Source organism: Sparus aurata, chromosome 6 (assembly GCF_900880675.1).
Source record: "Sparus aurata chromosome 6, fSpaAur1.1, whole genome shotgun sequence".
Lineage (NCBI taxonomy): Eukaryota > Metazoa > Chordata > Actinopteri > Spariformes > Sparidae > Sparus > Sparus aurata.
In genome coordinates this window covers 24,121,637-24,142,235 of record NC_044192.1, presented here as the reverse complement: position 1 = coordinate 24,142,235, position 20,599 = coordinate 24,121,637, and the positions used below count along the sequence as shown (strand labels likewise).

Below are 20,599 nucleotides of genomic sequence, written 5' to 3'. Positions count from 1 at the left end.
TGGCGCTATGAAAATAAATCACAATCTTGGAAGTTTATTTTGTCTAGTGAGGGACGCAGCAGCTGTGTTTTGTGTGTGTATACTTCATTGGTGCTCAGCGAGCCATGATCCAAGACAACCACCTGGATATGAGCTCATGTGTTATCGCACAAAGCCTTATCTGAAGACTTTCTGTCAGCTAAACTCCACGTAATAACACTGGTGCGCACGTGTGTGTATGCGCGTGCACGGAAGTGTGTGTGTGTGTATGTGTGAATGGTGGCGCTGTTTGTTTCCTCCGATGTGGGAGGACCCAGGACCTTCTGATCTTTCCCAGCCCACCCCTCCCTACTCTCCCTTCCTCCATCCCTTTTCTCTCTCCTCTGTCATCGCCAAGGTTATTCACAGGTTGCTGCTGCCTGCCCAGTGTGTGTGTGTGTGTGTGTGTGTGTGTGTGTGTGTCTGTGTCGGAAAAATCAGAGAAAGTTTTGCGATATCCTGCGGTGTTAACTTGTAATCTGAGTAATCTTCATAAAGCCGCTTTCCTGACTTGTTTATTGTGGAAATGTATATTACACAAGGAGGTGTGTGAGACTGCATGAGTCTGTGTGTGTATGTGTCTTTAAGGAGAAAGTTAGGCAACATCAGGCGAAGGCTAGAAATGAAACAAAAACAATGATGTCATGGCATGGCTAATCCAGGCAGATAGACGGCTCAACACAAGTGCACGATAATAATAACAAAAACATGATCTCACCCCTCGCTTTCTTTCACTCCCTCGAAAGCTCTCTCTCCCTCTTCCTCACTCGCACTCCTGTCCACTCTTCCCTCTCCCCTTCCCACTCTTCTTCCCCCGCAACTCCCCAAATGCCTATGATTCACACTCATTCCAGCATCCAAATCTGCCCCCCAAAACCCCTCCCCTCTCTCTATAGCCGGGCCATAAACAGTAGCAGGGTTTTTTTTTTTCGTTGTGTCCCGACAATGAGGCTCTGTTTACTCCTCTGAGTGCTGGCAGACAAGGCTTTAACCCACATTACACCCAGCTCCAGCGACCACAGCCAGAGTATTATACCAGAGAACTGGAGGAGGGAGGGGAGAAGAAAGGAGAAGAAAGGCTTGAAATAGTGGAGTGTCTCCCTCCTCTGTTCTTCTGCTCTACCCTTTTCCCTCCTGGGGGCGATGACTAAGGCTGGCTGGAAGGGAGCGCACTGTCGGCCTGACGGCATTATCTGTCACTGCCTCTACTTTTATTTTTTCATCTCCCTCTCTGTCCTACACACACACACACACTCTCTCTTTCACTCTATCTCCCTTTCTCCTTCCATCTGCCCCGGGGCTACGTGAAATGAGACACCAAACAACAGCTTTCCTCTCCAAACTTTCCCAGCCTGCCTGCATGCTTTGATCTGACTGTCCGATGCCATCACAATCACAACGCACACTTCTGTGATTATGTGTGTGCATGCGTGTGTGCGTGTGTGTGCGTGTGTATGTATTTCATCACCCGAGCTTATTAATATCTCCGCTGTTCAAATAGCTAAGAGTTCCACATAGATAATGAGAGTGTGAGTTTGTTTAGGGCTTCATTAGAGGTCTGCGAAGCCTTCGTTAGCAGCCATAGCGCCACAGGGAAGTCCGCTGTGTTGTGTGTGTGTGTGTGTGTGTGTGTGTGTGAGACAGAGGAGGAGGTAACTGAATGTCAAGGCCAGAGAGTCCATCAGCATACCCCAGTGACTCCAAACTAGCAAATAACATGATGGATGCAGAGGGGGAGGAGGAGTTGTTTGATGACTTTGTGCGAAAAGAGAAAAGAAGCACACAAAACTACTAAAGCAAAAAAAAACAACAATTTGTTTGACCTTTATGAGAAAAGGCATGTAAAAACACACACACAGACAGACACCAATCAAATGAATCTTCGCTTATATGAAACCTTTACGTTTGCCTGCATTTAAGTGACAACAAAATGTGTCGTGTGTGTATGCAGGACAAATGCGATGTAACAGATCGCAACAGATGAATTAGCGATGTGACGCGAAAGCACCAGTGATGTGCATGACTGCCACAAACTAAACAGTGGCTTCTTCTCATTTTGCTTTTCATCTGCCTTCTGAAGTAAACGGGAGGAAGCTTTATTTTAAGTGGTCTTAAACCTGGATTGTGGTCAATGGGACTGAAGTGTGTTTGCAAAAGTTTGCACGGCGTCACCCGAAATTGAGAACTCGGAGAAAAAAAAAGTCTGAGAAGAAGTTTCTTTCATCCAAGAGTCACTTAAACAGGAGTACTGGCACTGCTACTATTGCTTCTCATTGCTTCTTCTACACTTCCAAAAAACTTCAGTTATGATGATACTTTGTTCCCTAAGCTTTTTCCAACAAGCCCCGTAAGTATCATCCATAACCGTGTCCCTGGTAACCTCCCAAAGAAACTTGTGGATACTCTTTCGCTTGGTCTCTCATTTGCTGTGATACTGTCTTTGTTTCATTTCATAAATACGATCACCTTTTTAGATGAGCAGACATCAGTGCGCTTACATTTTTGATTTGCTGTTTTCTTCCAGTTATTACATTAAATGAGGATAGTTGACACCTAATGCTCTGGTCGTGTGATCTTCAAGCTGCTGTGATTCAGCTCCGTGCACTGAGCAATGCCTAGGACCTGACAGATAAGTGTTACCTTCTGAAGTGCTCCACAGTATGCAGCGTTGTACATCTCTCATGTGTGTATATACGATGTGGTGATATAGTGTGTTTCTCTGGTGACTCATTTCCACATTTTCACAATGCGTCATATGTTCTACTGTCATGCTGGGTCTATTTTTCACCTCTTAAAGGTGCACTCTGTAAGAATATTAGTGAACAAAAACAGGAGTAACTGTTCTGAAGTTATGATGGCTCGCTAATGGCAGCTTCACTCTGGTGACACCTTGCCTACTATTTGTTTTGAGCATGAACTTGACAGGTGGCCAATTCTTACATACTCCACTTTTAATATGACATGAAATATAACATAGTTTGTATGGTACATGTAGATGCTTCGGCATATATTGTACATATGAATTATACTTAGAGTATAACACTATTTATTTATTCATTTATTTCTCTTCTTGGTTACAACATTTTTTTTATGGGAGCGTTAAGAACTTCAACCCAGCACCAACAGTGTTGATTATGTTTGGATGTGTGCACTTTTGTAAACAAAACCTCCACCAGTGTTGTCTTCTCCCAGCTGCAGTATACAGTATGCAGGCAGGTTTTTCATTGCGTGGTGCATTATTTTCATCTGAATCCCCAACCTGCACATCATATATCATATGTTTGGGTGGTTGTTAACTTACTTGATGAACTGTCCCATGTCCTCACACAGTGCTTCACAGCCAGGCCACTTACACTCTCCGTGGCCATAGAGTGGATGGGAGCCGGCATGCTCCTCGTGACTGTGGGGAGAGACAGACGGTAAAACTGATTTTTTTTTTTTTCATACATTGCTATGTTTATAAAATATACAGCAAATTAAACGGTTTCCTTCTCAGCCTAAGAAGCAAAGCATCTCTCTCACACGTGCAAAACTAAGTGCAGCAGCAGAGGCATCACTACAGCAGCCATCTGAGTCTGGTTAGCAGTCATTAGTTTGTGCAGTTCACAGAGCCAAGTGCAGAGAAAGGAGGATGGAGCAGAGTGGGGTCAGTTACAGAAGCCAGGCGTATAAGGGAATCGATCCAGCAACCTCAGAGGCGCATACTTTAAGTCCATGACCTGTCTTTCTGTCCTTGGCGTATGTGTTGTGCATGTGTGTCTGTTAGTGTTGGTGTGTGTTCTTACGTTTCAGGAGTTGACAGAGAGTCGGCACAGGACCAACCAGCCATGACTGATTGGCGGCGGCTGCAGTCATGTGCTGGTTGTTCTTTTGTGGTGAGCTTGTGCGTAGTCGTGTGTTTTCATGTGTGTATTTCTGTGCATATTTATGAGTGTGTGTGTTTGTTGTTAGTGTGTGTGGCGATGAAAGACTAGGCCAGGTTTGGTTTGGGCCCAGGGTAAAATAACTGTATCGGTGCGTGCGCATTTGTGTGTGTGTGTGGCAGGTCCAGTAGCAGATGTGGTTCAGACCTGGACCTTCGCCGGCGACTGCTGTCTCCACATATATTTACATGACTGTGTATGTGTGTATTTGTATGTGTGTGTACTTGTGTGTGCGTATGCGTGTGTGCATGTGTGAGAGTGTGTGTGTGGACTGGGATGGGGATTCTCCCAAATCAACATCAGAAGGTTGTCTAACAAAAACCATTTGTCTCGCAGATGGAAACATGTCTCCCTCTCCTTCTCTCCCTTCGCTTTTTTGCCTCTTCCTGATCATATGTGCTGGCTGAGGTTGGGCCTTGTGTGCGCACGTGTGTGTGCGTGTGTGTGTGTGTGTGCTGGCTGTGGTTGAGTCAACTCAGAAGCAGCTCAGACAGCAGACATGACAAACTGCTGGCAACCACATTCTCCTCCACATCAGCCATGCATTAGCTTAGCAGGCTAACACGCTAATGCTACCCCCTTAATTCTCCTACTTAAGTCAACTCTGCAGCCCACTGCAGCTGCAGCATGACAGTGTTAGACATGTACGATCGACTAATAGAAGCTCTTTTTAATTAGTACATGCACACTCACCCTGACCCCCTCCAAAATGAGGTCAGAGGTCAACAAAGCCCCTGGAGCAAGCAGTGAATTAGTGCTAAAAGACGGCGCAGACCACCCTCCAATAGTGCACATTTCTGTCTCCGTCTTATCCACTTGTGTGCATGTGTGTGTTTGAGTGTTTGTTTGCTACTCACTGGCTGCTGGGGGGTTGGCTGCCTTTGGGGTAAAGGGAGACATGGTCATCTCCGCTGTCTGCCTTGGTGAAGGAGGATATCCACTCAAACAGTCTGGCTCTTAAAGATGGAGACAAGCCCATGAGCAGCTGACACAAGCAGCCACGGGACAACACAGCCCTCATACAGTGTGTGTAGCACATGAATCTGACATATCAGCACGGTTTTCTCTGAGGTAAATTTAAATCTGCAAATACAGATGACTCCGACTTATAATTCACATTTTCTACCAGGTGGCCTGCATCCACCATCCTCTCCTCTCCTCGCCTCTCCTCTCCTCTATACTATACCGGCATGTGGTTGACAGCACACTGGCAGGACATACTGAAGCCAACACACCTCCTATCAAATGAGCTGACAGACCTTTACACCCAGGTGATGTGTGATATGCGTGTGCATATTTTTGTTTACGTGCGTATGGAAGAACAGCTAAGAGTTAAAAGCCCGAAAACTACATAACAAGAGTGTGTGAGTAAGAGACACTATGGGTCACACAGAGGACAAACACACCATGAGAGTGTAGATATTTGAAGTGTTTTGACATCACTCTACCTGTCTCTCTTTGGGGTGTGGCTCTGTCCGTTGGCCAGGCTGTGCAGTGAGATGTGAGCGCTGGCAGCTTTTGGGAAGGCTGAGGTAGAATTGGAGCTGTTGGTGCTCAAGTCCAGGCCCTCGGCCTGTTTCAGGGCCTCCTCACTGCTCTGCACCCCTGACACCTCCTTCCACAGCTGTTGGAGGTCTGACGGACACATCGCTGGAGAGAGGGAAAGCACATATTCAGTGCAAAATTTGTTATAGGATATCTCAATTAATTCAGAAAAAACTTAGAAGAGATATGGTGAATAATAAGTCAGATGAGATTTACTGCACAATACCACCCACACACACATTGAAATAAGCCGATGCCAAAATGGGCCTGAATAACTATTCTAATGCACATAAAAGCAACTATTAGAGTCTTCTGGGAGCAGTTAATGGAGGAAAACAGGACAAACTAAAACAGACAAGAGGTTCAATTCTGCATGTTTTTGTTATTTTTCCAGATATCTACTATTCCTCAACTATTTCTTAATCTCTGCTGGCAATTGCTCCTGTCCGCCAGCACCACTGCTCCTGTCACTACCACTATTTGTCTGAACAGGGTGGGCGCACCACTTTGAGTTCTTTCTAGTCGCAGCTTTGTTATTTCTGCTCCAATTTCACAGTGCGAGAGACGCCTAAAATGCCACAGCCTTCTCCAATGGATCTGACCATGCACGTTTGCATGCACGCACACACGCTTGCGCGTAGCTGCACACACGTACATCTGCACATGCACACACATACGCAGTCCTCGCAGCAATCCAAATATTATGTCTGCTTTGTCTGCATTCTTCTGTGGTCCCGCCAAAACAAAAGTTCTCACTCTGGAGGAATGAGGCAGTGTGAGCCTAGATTTCTGTGCGTGTGTGTGTGTTATCCAAGAAACCTGACCCGATCTGTGGACACGCCCAGAGAGTGAAAGTGTAAAACAGTCAAGGGTTTTTTGTATGAAGTGTTTCCTCTTTTTACTTAGCAGATTAGTGCATACCACATCAGCTCAATTTAAAAATCACCCAAAATTTAACTTTAAAGGAAAAAAAGTTGTACAGAAAACTTGAAACTTGAACTTGTGTGCATTCAGGTGGAAAATGTGTATCCGCACAATACCTTCCTGCTGGTGTTGACAGATGTAACGAGTTTTAGAGGATGATGAGGGAGCTCTTGCTAACCGTTAACCGCTCACACCCACATCTGGCTGCTTGGGTAATTTTTTATTCCACACTGATGTGCGCAGACAAATGAGACGTTACTCTAGAAGGTGCGGTCTAACAGGATGAAGTCAAACCTAATAGTGTTTTTGTAAAAGAGTGAGGAAACTGTTATGCACTCCCAATGCTTAGTCTGTGCTTGAAAAAACTATTCTAAAAAACGTAGCTTGATTTTTAACCATGAACTCAGATGTCTTAGGAGCGCCTCCATCTTACTGCAGGAAAAGAAATAAACAACAACTAAAGCAGTACCCCCTCATGTCACCCCCCCCCCCACCCACCCCCACCAACTAGCCACCGGACACAACGGCCCTTTGAGGCGGGGCAATAGTGTGTGCAGTTGTGTGCGTAGGTGCGAGTGTTTATGCATGTGTGTTTGTGTGTTTGTGTGGCATGGCTGGCCAGAGGAATGCTCTGGCTCACGCCTGGCTGAGCCGTCACAATGGACCGGCTCTTTCACACTGCAGGGAAATTCCACCCCGATACGGAGGGAGAGAGGAAGAGAAAGAGAAGGAGATGCCAAAGCTAACTGTCTGAAAAATAATACTTTTCTATCCAAAACTGTTGCCTCTCTCTTTTCATTTGTATTCAATTTGCATCTTTTTTTTCCAGTCTCTTTGTTAACTGGCAACACTGGCACAAAAACACATCAACACACACATGCACAAATCACATTAAAGTGTCCGTGCAAGTTTTTGTGTTTTGCACTAAGCCTGTTTGAAATGAAAGTTTTAGAAATCAAAATGATTTGATTGGGTTTATTTTTGTTTCTGTCAGGTTCACATTACAAAGCAGAGTATGAGAGTGTGTGTGTGTGTGTGTGTGTGAGAGTGCACGAGAAAAAAATGAGAGGTCGGACAGACGGGGGGAAGGAAACTGGCCTGTTTGGTCAACTCAGTCAGCGCTTTAGCAATGTTACGGCCACTTTAGAGCCCCTAAAGCATTCCCTGTGTGTGAGATAGCGTGCACGAGTGTGTTATTAGGACACACACACACAAACACGTATGTTCACTGAGGGCGGGCCAGTCAGCAGTCAACTTCTATCGTTGTAAAACCATGCTGACAAAATGAAGGGACTGCGTGAGAAGTTACATATAGGAACAAAAAAGAAAATCCAGTGGGCGCAGCAATAGCAGAAAGATGATGCTCTTGTGTCTGGCTATTCTCAAGTACACACACACACACACACACACACACACACACACACATACGAGCATGGACAGACTCACACATGCACGTGCACACACTCCAAGCAGGGGGCTTAGTGGCATATTTTACCTATTATCCAAATGAGTACCTTCCACAAACCCACCAATCAGGTTTCCTTTTATCTTTTATAGGCTGATTAACTTAACAGGCTTCACATGCCGCACTGGGTGCAGGCCTGCGTGTGCGCCTGCTCAGTTATGACCATGTGTGCAAGCATGTTTGTCAGGATGTGTTTGCATACATGAATGTGAGTGTGCGTGTGTGCGTACACGTACCTTGCTGCAGAGACTGCATGGTGGCGGTGGGCTGCATTGGGACCAGGCCTTGTCTCTGGAGGTTGAGGATGTGCTGCTGCTGAAGCTGCTGCATCTGGATCAGCTGCTGCTGGAAGGCCAACTGCTTACTGCCTAACTGCTCAGAGTCAAAAGACAGAGACACAGAGGGTAGAACAAGTTAGAAAGATAGGTATGACTTTAAAAAAATAAAAATACAACGTTTGAAGTAATCACTCATGTTCTTTTTGGCACAAAATAGGTATATCCAACTATGAAAGTGTACTAAACCAGTTCAGGCCTGCTGAAATCAGAGTCAAATACCATACTGATTTTATTCAAGTGTCACATTTTTCAATGCTAGTTTTGTACTTAATGCCAGACTGTGACAGTTGCTCTGATTGATCTTTAGGTTTTTATTTTAATATCTAAGACAAGGCCCTTATCCGTTCTCTTCATTTCAAATGGTCTGCTTGTCTCATTACGTCATTCAGTTTTAACAAATTCAAGTATAAAGTGAATTAAACGCCACATAAGTGATGATGATAATTGACTGTCTCCTGCTGAAAAACAAAGTGAGAACTTTGAGGCCTGAGTGCAGAAGATTAATCCTGTAGGAGAAGGAAAAAAAAAAGCCTGAAGATGTGAATACCCCGAGGATGAGGAGAAGGAGGAGAAGGGAATGAGTGGGAGAGACTACACGGCGCGTGGCGATAATGTCGGTGTGTGTTACGGTGATAAATGTCCCCTTTCCTGCTCTCTCAGTCTGGGGCAGACCTGGCCTGTGCTGCGCTGTTTGAAGTCCCCCCTGACCAACCCCCGAGAGAGGTGGACTTTATCTCTCGCAGATAACTAGTGGAGGGGATAAATAAATAAATACAACTTGAGGAACTGCTCATTGTGTGTGCAAGTGTGTGTGTGAAAGAGAGTGGCAGCCTGGAACTCTTTGAACAGAGAGGAGCTCACAGGAAGGGCAGGAAGGTCACTTCCTTTCAGACTTGGTGCCTGGGGAGAAGATGTGTGATGGCAGTGTGTTTGTGTGTGGGAGGGGGCTGTTCACGAAGTGTGGAGGAGTAGGCACAAATCTGTTTTTCATGAAAGAAAATGGGGAAAACACCTTTTCTTTCATGCAACGGTCCAATGGACTTGTAAGTTCTCAAATTACTGTAACTGAAAATGTTTTAATAATATTAATATTAGCTGGAAATGTGGTGCATGTTTCAGAAGAGCGAGCACTGCTTGGGTTTTAGTGTTATATCTATGGCCTTGGACCTGATTAGATTCAAGATCAACTGATTTTTCAAAAATAAATGTATATTCCCTTTATGCTACTCAGAAACAACAGAGATTACATAGATGATTAATAGATAGAAAGTCATAAAAATTAAACATTCTAAAAAGATAAAAACAAGAGATTTTTTTCCCAATTGTGCAAAAATGTACAAAATAGTAAACTCCTCTTTGTTGCACATCACAGTGCTGTGAATTTGGTTCAACAGACACATAACCTAAGTATGACAAAAAGATAAGGATCCACTGTAGACAAAAAGTGGTGATGACTCCACAGTAGGATCACAGAGAATTTATTGTTCAGGCTACCCAGAATTTTATCTACACTTTGGTCACTGCGAACACAAACAGAGCTTCCTGGTAGTTCAGATAGGAGCCAGTGGTCACAGGTCAGGCTATATAGTCAACAATCACAAACGGCAACAGTTACAGTCTGTGAAAGAAACCTGAGGCTGTCTAATCCGGCACTTTTCTTGAAATCTACAGTTTGTTGGTAATACAGACCTGTGTTGAATTGAAACTGCAGTATGATAAGGAAACAGTCACAATCTGCATCATGTTTCCATGGATCAGTTCTTGTGAATTTGCTGCGGAAAGTAGTTTATCACGATCAGAACTGAACAGTTTCCTCTTTTTCTTTCTTTCCAGCCCTCCTGCCCCTCCTTTTCTACTTGTCTGTCCATTTTATGTCTTTCACCCCCTCCTCCACGTCTTTCATTCCCTCCTGAGATATGGCTTTGGTTCTTTAAAACACACATTGTGTGAGTGTGTGTGTGTGTGTGTGTGTGTGCCTGTGTTCTGTTTACATTAGCTGTGGCTGAGTGGCCAAAGCTAGCGCAGTAACAGGCTGTCAATGTGATTTATGAGCACATCACACACTGTCTGAGCCTGCCAGTCACACAGACGCACACACACACACACACACACACACACACACACACACACATACACACACACACACACACACACACACACAGAGAAGGACACTCGCAGACAGTTACACGCACGCGCGCGCACACACACACACTGTAGATGGACACTCGCATACGGAACACACACATACACACGCGCACATCTCTGGTGATGGTCAGAGTCACTTCATTAAGCTGACTCCTGACCGGTCCCAAATGCAACAGCGACACACACAAAAAACACTGACTCAACATACACATACATACTCTCTCGTTCAATGCATCACTTCCACGCAGACAAGGGAGTGAGGAGGAATTGCAGAAAAGAGGGAAAAGGGCAAAAAGTCACAGCCACTCGAGCACAAAGTGTTTTACTTCCCCCCTTCCCCCACTGTCTCCTCCGTCTTTTCCTACTCTCTTGTTTTCTGGGTGTGTTTAAGGCCTGCAGGAATCTAGTAAGTTAAAATCCTCTCCCACACCTGGTCTGCCCAACCCTCCTCTGAACAGTTGCAGAATCAGATCAACTAAAAAGGTGTTTTGGGCGTCAACTATAAAACTGGGCGACTGTAAAAAAAAAAAGCCCTGACTGCTGGAAATGGCCATAGTCATATCAGCTGTATAACAGCTCTGTAGGGAGCCATATTCCCCCAAGTGTATGTGTGTTTGTGCACTGATCCGTCACACATCAAGCCTCTCCCTCTCTGCATGTATGTGTAGCTTGTGTGACCAGTGTTTGCACTTGTCTAGTTGTTACAGGACAACAAACCTGAAAACTGGGACAGCGTCGGAGAGAGAAGGGAGGAAGGGAAAGCAATTCAGACACCCTCTCAACATGCGAGTCAACCACAACTGGTTTGCTTTGGTCACGGTCGAGTTGGCTGACCGCTGTCGGCGAGGAGTTTGGCAGGGAGAGGGGCGGGGGGGCCCTGCCCACTGGGAGAAGGGGGTGAAGAGGAGGAAGAAGGGGAGAAATCTAGGATGTGTCTTCTCATGCGTTTATCAGAAAAGTCTCATGAGGCCCGTTTCCCTTTCCTGTCTCCCGTGTGGGTCCTCTGTGTGTTCGGTAATTTTGGTGAATGGGCATTCACCGAGCATAAATGTCTCTATTATACACATGCGGGCAGACACACACACTCACGTGCACACACAACCTCTCGTACACGCAGGTTATGACAGTAATCTTGTCTGATCGATTGAGATCCTCTTTGTTGTGCCACCATGTGATCCTAGTTGATCCCCTGTTATCCTACTGTACCACAGCTGTGGTTAAACCTGGTACAGTGTACGTGCTCGTGCATATTTGTGTGTGTGTGTGAGAGGCGGGAAGCGAGAGCAAGGGAGGCTCCTTGTGCTGGAGAGGTTAATTGACAATTAAAAGAGTGGCGGACCCCTCCTACAGAGAGATTTCACCCGGGCTTAGAGCTGAAGGCATGCAAATGAATACTTTGGCGGGGAAGCGTATGGCTTAGCACAGCACTCCTTTGATGCCTCACAAAAATCCGTATTCACTAATCCTTATTTTTGATACACGCTTGTACACGCAACAGTAAAATAGAGGAAGAGGACGACACATGTCTCCTACATGCTATACATCTGATCCTTGATGCAATTTTTTCCTTCGCCATGTCAACCGCTTTAACTGTGTTTAAGGGCACTAATGCACTTCAGAGTGTACTTGAGTCGAGTGAGTGTGCACTTCGCGAAGTTCACCTCTTTTGCTGCTTGCTTCCCAGCCTGCTGCTGTTGCTGCTGCTGCTGCTGCTGTTGCTGCTGCTGCTGCTGCTGCTGAGTCAGAAGCTGGAGATGCAATTGCTCCTGCTGCTTCTTATAGTACTCCTGTAACTGGAGACAGACACAGAGGAGAGGGAGAAGGGGAGGGGGGGGAGAGAGAGGGGGAAATATGAGGCGAAGGAGTCACAACACACTTTGTATCAACCTCAACAATACCACATTCTTCCAACAGTGAAATGCCCTGCCATAGTCAGACTCCATTACATTGAATGGGAGTCTCAAGAATGCAGCCGCCGCTCTTGGTGAAGGCCGCAGTTTATTGTTGTGGCAGTATGTGGTTTATTGACAAACCGCACACCATCAAGCAAGCACATCCCCCTGAGAGACTTCTGAAGACATGCTATGGAGCTATTGTGGTGTGTCAAGTGATTGTGTATGTCAAAGCTACTGTACAACCTTCTTCGGTTATTTACATAGAGTTCAAATGCTGCACAAAGTGTAAGTGTAAAGGAGAAGCTAATATGATCGCACACTATAGAAGGAATGAATGGAGGCGCATGCACTCTATACACACACAAACACACACACACACAGTTTGCAAGACTAAACATGGCCTTTCTAAGCCTACAGGGGAAAAAATGCACATGGAGATTAAATACTTTAAGCCAGCATTTATTATACTGCTGTCATAAAACACCTGCTAGGATTGTGCGCGTATTTGTGTGTATTTTGAATCAGTAATTCTTTAAATGGCTGTCTCTGTACCATGCACAGATTAGATGTGGCCCAAGGTAATGTATGGCAATTTATAGGTTATCCATCCATCGTCATAGTAACAGCCTGATGGAGCAAACTTTTTTCTTCGCCTTTACTCGTATTTCCCTTTCACCTGTATTTATGCAGATATTATCTGGAATGGAAAAGACTGCAATGCTAAATGCAATAATTTTAAACTACCGGAGTGTAATTTATGGAAGCACACACACATTAATTCATGATTCACATGTACTCATGCAAACACACACACACGCAGCGTCTCCTCCGACCAGCCTCGGCTTGTCTGTTTGTTTGAGTTACTAATCACTAATTTACTCAGGAAGCTCCATTAAGATTATAATCTTGCTGAGGGGAGAGCGAGGCGGACAGGAAAACTCACACTGACCACAGCAGTGCTTGTGTGTGTGTGTGTGTGTGCAAGTGTGTGTGTGTGTGTGTGTGTGCGCAAGTGTGTGTGTGTGTGTGTGTGTGTGGGGAGGGGGTTATCCTCTTGAGAACAGCTTGTACATTTGTCCGTCTGCAGTTTGTCTTTGTTTCATGGTGCATCAAATGTTCAAAGAGGCTTTTCAGCGGAGAATGACTTCACAACGCAGCAGTTGTTTCGGTCTCTCATCCGTCTGACCTCGCAGTGAGTCGACTACACACCACTGCCCGTCCTCACCACGCTGTAATGTAACGGTCCGGCTCTTTTTGTGTGAAGCCTTTTTACATTTCCACATTCAATCTCATTCCGGCCATAACTTACATTTTCCATAATATCCCCGTTCTTTTGTACTACGACGTTCCTTCTTGTCCTTAATTTATTTTAAACGCAGGACTCATTCCTTCTTGCTGCTCCTTCTTTTCCATCTGTCTCCCCTCTCTTTTATCGCTCCTTAGGCGGAGTTAATCTCTCTTTTCCGCGTCGCTAGCCCTGATCGCCTCCTCATCACACAGACAAATGCATATGCAAGCACACACAAGCATGCACACACGCGCGCACCCACACACACACACGCACACACTGGGCTGGAGAGTGGTGAGTTGAGGGAATAATTAAGTGATAATTAAGGTCTTTTTAATGATTTGATTCAGTGGCTCTGTGCATTAAGAGTATGTGTAAGTGAGGCACTCACCTCTCCAGCCTATTACCATGACCTTGACTTTGGTGAACACACCAAGAGAGAAAGCCAAAGCAGCCGGAGCATAAGTAAAGGTTAGGGGAAACTTAAAGGTTAAAAAACACACACACGCATACACACATGCAAAGCGCCCGCACAAACACAAAAGTGCAGTGTGGCAGTGGGCCGTAAACCTTACTTACACACCCTTACACAATGCTGTATTGCCATGGGGATATGAAATTTAATGCTTCAGTGAGTGATATGTTGGTTGATTGTTCTGTATGTGTGTGCGTGCGTGTGTGTAAAAGTGCCTGATTTGCAGATATACACTAAGAGCAAGTCCATACTGTGGTTAATTAAGTGGGAGAGCAATGTTAAACTCAGTGGTTTTAATAGTAGCAGTGTAATGTGAGTGTGTGTGTGTGTGTGTGTGTGTGTGTGAGTGAGTGTGAGTGAGTGTGTATTATCAACCCCCTGCCCCCCCCCCCCCTTACCCTGTCTTCTTTTTCCTCGTTAGAGAAAAAAAGAGCTGGTGAAGAGGTTCTTAACTGTCTGCATGTCTGCTTCCAGAAAGCCTGCACATTTCACATTTCCATTATGATACATGTTGTCAGATCTTCCCACTGCAATTTATCCCCGCCTAAAGCTACCGCTCCTTATTAAATCTACAGTCTGCTCCGGCCTCGCCTGTGTATGTATGTATTTGCTAGATGTCCCAAATGCTGCAATTACTCCATCTCCACATGGTTAATAATCCTCTTCACAGCCTTTATGAGGTCGCCCGTGTGTTTCGCGTGTGTGGGCAGGAGGTCGCAGGTTGGTGCGGCCGAGTATTTGACAGATCTGTTGCAGATGAAGAGTGTTTATTGGTTTGTGTCGACATGGCAACCCTTCTAGCACCTGCTGGGCATCAACACACTCCTGGATCGCTGTGACTCACTATGCTAAAAGGCCTACAAGTATGTGTGTGTGTATGTGTCTGTGTGTGTGTGTGTGTGTATGTGAGTGAGTGTGTATGGGTGTGCAGATGTGTCCTAGCAACAATGCTAAAGAGGAGGTACTCAAAATGACAATGTGTGTGTAAGTGGATATTGTATGTGTTTTTATCTTCTAAGATCTCTGAGCATTGAATAAGATACAATCACGCCCAGTGTGTGTCAGCGCCTACTAAAACAGACACATCCAAACATGCCAACCTGGGACGGGGTCCAACCTTTGTGTGTATGTGTGTGTGAGTGTGTGTGTTTACCTGCTGTAGCATTAGAGCCTGCTGTTGCTGCAGCAGGGCCTGGAGCTGAGGGGGGGACAGGATCTGTTGCATCTGCTGAGGAGTGATCATCTGTGGGCTCATCATAGCCATGGACACGGGCACCTAAAGACAGCACACAGACATTTGTTAGTTAATTCACACTCACAGAAAGTAGGATGGCTCAATCAGTGGGTTAAGCTGTGTGTGAAAAGGCCCTGGCAGCTCGCTGTGCATGACCGTGCCTGTAAACTGAATGCTCTGCTCAAAACAAACAAACTGAATAAAGGCTGTACAGAATGCTGGTACGGACAGGTACACCGAGAGGTGTGTTGTCTCCTATTCTCTTTTGTCAGTCACAGCTTTAAAAAAGCGTGCAACATCAGAGAAAGATAAATAAATAGTTTTTTTTTCTGTTCATTTTTTGTTGACCCTTTTCTACGTTGTGGGGAAAAAAAGGCAAATTTTGTGACAACAGGCGGATGGAAGGACAGATATGCAATCTCCCTATGAGATATAAAACCTTATCTGCTTCCATAAACACGTGATTAGGACAGCCTCCGATTCTCTTTCCACACAGTCAAGCCTGGCTAAGAAGAAAGGAACAACAAAGCGGCTATCTGATGAGATGTCTATCTCATCAGATAGGGCTGCAGGCGGGCAAAGACAGAGAGAGAGAGACAGAGAGAGGGTGAGAGACAGGGAGAGGAACGCGGTGATTGTTGCAGAATGTGTTGTGCAAGCACTCTTAATGCACATGCACAGTACACAGAGATGGGCAGAGAGATGCTAATCTGATTACAAACACTGCAACACTGGAGACAAACTAACCACGGAGAACAGAAACTGAGACGCTCACGTGGATGCATAAATGCAGGCGGGCACATGTGAAAAGCCACATTAACCATCCTGCTGACGAAGCGCTTTTGTATTTATTAGCTGAATTAAGGTTTGAGGCAACAATGAGGGGGGATAAAGAGGCAGAGCAGTTCAGACTTACTCCCCTTCTTCCGCTGCCTGCACATCAATAAACTATACAGCAAATAAAACAAATAATCCTGTCTGTTAAGAGGAAGTGATGGCTGCTTTACAGAGACGTACAACCTCGGGTTATCACCTCTAAAATTGGCCATTTATCTATATTCACTCCATGGTAAAATATCAATCTCTCTCCTGGTCAAATGCTGGCGCCTGTGTGTGTGTAAGGGCACGCACAGGTGCCGGTGTGTGTGCGGCGCTCTCATCCGAGCAGCAGTCTATCTACTCACCACCTGAGGCGGGTGGCAGGTACGGAGGCTGATTGTGTGGTAGAGAGCAAGAGCGAGGGGACGAGCTGTCACTAGTAAATTAAATCTGTAAAGAGCTGATTTGACTTTGTAAACAAGATTGGCCGTAAATACTAACACCCTCTTTCCCCACCTGGCCCCTGTCTCCTCCTCATCCCATCCATCTCTGTCTCTTTTTCTCTGTGTGTGTCTGACACTAGCCCACACACTCTGCCTTTATCAAACCAGGCATCCCTAACTAAACACACTCCCGGCCACATGTGAGGGGAGGTCGGCGAGGGGCAGGGCAGATGTGGGTCTGGGGTAGGAAAGAAGAATTGTTGGGTTGTGTAGATGAATGAGCTGTAGCGCAAGAGCGTGCCTGCTCAAGCTGAGGGGAGACGAAGAAAAAGAAAAGACAAAGTCAGAGCAGGGTGAGGCAGGGTGGTGTTGTGGCAGTTGGTAAAGGAACAGGCAGAGGGGATGGGGGCGGCGGTGGGGAGCGCTGCGAGCAAGGTGGGGGTGGTGATGGGTGCCGCTTGGCGTCATGCCAGCTTGCCCCCGCCGCCGGGCCTTGTCAGTCTAAGCTGCCAAATGAAAAGCTGTAATTAATTGCTCTTGTGCATCCCATTCTTCCCCCCTGACAACTCATACATTCTATTTTATACACACTGCCATTGACATTTTCAAGTCACAGGCGTAATAATTACTGGAGTTATAGCACCTTTCTGTGCGTTGGCTGACGCTCTGATGCCGGAAACCGAGTGTGCTGATATACTACACTGTGAGTGTGTGTGTGCACATGCACGTGTTTAAGGCTGAACGCTTGTGTGGCAGGCTGAATGCTGAGTAGTTAAGGTTTGACGCCATTAATTGCCCCTATAATCTAATATCACAAAGCGTGGTGATTATGGGGCATGCGTTGCCACCGCCATACGACACCGCCAGCCTGAGAGCGCCGCCACAAAACAAAAGCCTCGCCATTAGCGATTTGACGGGCCGGGACAAAAGCGCCTCACAATGCGGAATTATATTTTCATTCGGCTTTGTCTCTCCCGGTGAATGATTTCTCCCCTTTCATTGGACTGTGAATAGGGAGAGTCTGAAAAGCCGGGCGATTTGAAGTCAGCCATTTATTAAATGCATTTAATTTTTTTTCCCCCCGCTGTCGTCCCATTTTTTTTCTGCGTTGCATGTTAATTTAACAGAGAGAGATGCGTGGTAGATTAGTGGGAGAGAGGTGAGGCTGGGGGGGGGGGACCTGAGTGGAGGGGTGAGCGGAGACGGGGAGAAGGAAGGATAACATCCAGCCGGCTGAGGAAAGGAAAGAGGGAGAAGGGAGGGAGAAACACTGGAAAATAAGTATAAGTTAAAAAGAAGGTCTTTCTTGCTTGCAAAAATTTGCCAAAAGCAAGCCTCATACATCTCCTCGAAACTTTGTCTTACATTAAATGTAATAATGTGCTTTAATTAACTAACATAAACTAGAAATTACACAATTTTCTTCGTAAGATTTGGAGTTTTTGCAGTGTGGTGAGGAAGAAAAAGATGGATGGCTGTAAAATAGAGAGGTGTGTGTGAAGATGAGTCATACAAAAGGAAAAGGAATCATACCCAGCAGGTTATTGGAAGGAGAAAGTGTGGGCCTAGAGCTCAAGGCGACACTTGCGATGGCGCAGGCAAACAATCACACAATACTTTGCTGGAGGCGTTTGATATGTGTGAAAGTTGAACCGCTAATAATAGAAAGATTCTGAAGATGTCACTCGTATCATTAACATGCAAGAATCGGTCATACGTGCAGACGCACACATGCACTGCTGAGGGGTCGCTGCCTGACAGAGGTCAACCCCTGTCTTGGAGAAAGAGGGAGCCGAGGGAGGGAGGGAGGAAGGGAAGGAGGGAGGGAGGGAGAAGAGAGGAGAAGCGGGAGACAGCCTTGTCGTTTACAGAGAGAGTGGAGGAGTAATTAGAGGGGTTGTTTGAAGAGGGAGTTTAACTGATTAACAAAGGAAGAGAGGGAGCGAGGGGAGCGCCCTAAAGATGGGAAGGAGAAGGAGGAGAAAGGCATGGAGTCCCAGAGGAGCGAGGAGAGAGAAAGACGGGGGGGACGCAACTTGCATTTCAATGAGGCTCCGTCCCTCTCCCCTCCTCTCCCTTGATGACTTTTCATTCTAACGAGGAGGAAAGCCCCACTTTCCATTTCAGATGAGACCTCAGGAAGAGAGGAAGGAGGGCTATCTGATATTAAACCGGCGAGCAGCTGGGGGGGAATAGGCCTATAGCAGCTCTGCAAAGTGTTTATATAGAGACAGGCCGCTTAAATGACTGCAGCGCCTCTCATTGAGGAGTGAACTTTGGATTTCACACCTTCACCTTCCAACTAATTGAGGTCTCTGACTACAAAAATACGCCCAAAACACAGGAGCGCTAAGCATCACTTAATATATGCGTGTGCACTCCAAATTATCACATTTAAGATAAACAAAGATGACCTCAAGGATTCTTGTCCACGAGTTCTGCTTTTGACAAAAAACTCGGAAAAAAACGCACAAAAAACCATTTGACAGCGCCCAACCTTGAGCTTCACAGGCAGATACGTTCATCGCCACAGTCATTCACCTCGTGCTGGCCAGTGCGCGGTGTGTAATGTGTGTTGTATGTGTGTGTGTGTGTGTGTGTGTGTGTGTGTGTGACGGCAGTGAGTGGCGAGAAGAAAGGAGGCTATAATCAGAATCTAAACAGGCTCTCAGTCTAAATGATGCGGGCCCTGCCTCTGGGTCTATGGGGACACGCAGGAGAGAGGGATAATTGAAAAAATGACAGAGGAGAAAGCAGGAGGAAGAGAGAGAAGCTGACACAGACCTCCTCCCCTCCCCTCCGTCCTCCTCCTCCTCCTCCTCCTCCTCCTCCGCCCCTTCTCCCCCTCCTCCCCTCCTCCCCCTCCCGTGGTAGGAGCAAACCCCAGCGCTGTTTATCCTTGTCACTGAGCATTACCAACTCACCCTGGAAGGGACGCCTGCCTTTCTGTCTCTCTGCCCCTGTCACACACACACACACACACACACACTAGAACACACACACACACACTTGAACACACACACACACACACACACACACACACACACACACCTAAACGTGCATACAAACTGGCCTCTGACTTTGAATCTTTTGTCTACTCCGCTGCCATAATGTTTTTTTTCTGGCATCCTTTTGTAGAAATATTTGAATCCTTCTCAGATCTCACCATCCTCACAATACTCTGCTCTTTTGGAAAAAAAAAAAAAAAAAACTGTGCCACATTAGCAGCAGCGGCAGAGAAGGGAGAAGTCTCTGCTTATTTATGCACATGGTGACCGCATGACCCTCTTCTGACACTGTAGAGTGGCTGCCTCCAGGCTGGGGGTTAAATGAGAGGCTCCCATTTAAAATACAGTCAGCACTGTGCCGTTTCTAAGTGTGTAAAGGCTTTTTGTTTATCCACCAGCTCTCATCACTATAGCTCCCATCCCTCTTTCAGTTCCCACAGGTAAACAGCCCGCTCATCATGCCATCACGGTGGCGACGGTTGCCGGTGGCGGGAGGAGAGAAAAAGGAGGCCAGACCGAGAGGAGCAGAGTCGCGAAGGAGAAAAAAAGCATTTGAGTAAGAAAGAGAAGTAGAGGGAGCGCCTACTGCGCTGAGAGCGTTGTTTAGAGCTCAGGGCCAGGCCTCCACTGGAAGTAAAAGGGCCCCATTGTGTGTGCTGAGTACCCCTCCTCCAGCTAATCTGTGGCGGGGCCAGGGGCCACATTACTCTGGGGGGAACTGATGAGCGAAGCCAGGTGGGGTTAGGGATGATACAGGAATTGTACCGCCTGAAACTTTTTTTTTTTTTTGCTGAGTAATGTTTTTGTCTGGGTGTATGAACAAGGTATGCACCCAAAAAAATATCTTTTTGAGTTTTATTTAATTTTTAAGTGTTGGTTTAGATCTATCACTAAATGTCTTCCCATCACAGACAAAGGGTTATATGCAAACACAGCTAACAGACTGAAGAATATCTGTTTTTATTAACACAATATGGCGGAATTCTTTGAGAAAATTGGCACAAAGCACAAGAAGGCTGATGAAGAAGGTTTGAGGATGGATGAACAGATGAAACGATAGAGGTTTGAGGACTGCAGAG

General features: G+C 46.0%; 1 protein-coding gene across 3 annotated transcripts in view; it reads right to left on the bottom strand.

Annotated features, from left to right (window-relative positions):
* foxp4 (forkhead box P4) overlaps nucleotides 1-20,599 on the bottom strand; it is a 96,382-nt gene that overhangs the window by 18,165 nt on the left and 57,618 nt on the right. For 2 of the 3 annotated variants that reach the window (XM_030419637.1, XM_030419636.1), the window contains exons 4-9: nucleotides 15,170-15,292; nucleotides 12,020-12,151; nucleotides 8,112-8,247; nucleotides 5,390-5,591; nucleotides 4,799-4,897; nucleotides 3,320-3,418 (exon numbers count right to left, since the gene is read on the bottom strand). In XM_030419637.1, coding sequence (XP_030275497.1) covers nucleotides 3,320-3,418; nucleotides 4,799-4,897; nucleotides 5,390-5,591; nucleotides 8,112-8,247; nucleotides 12,020-12,151; nucleotides 15,170-15,292 — 791 coding nt within the window. The remainder of the gene's footprint in view (nucleotides 1-3,319; nucleotides 3,419-4,798; nucleotides 4,898-5,389; nucleotides 5,592-8,111; nucleotides 8,248-12,019; nucleotides 12,152-15,169; nucleotides 15,293-20,599) is intronic. The other variant, XM_030419638.1, reaches the window with a different exon arrangement.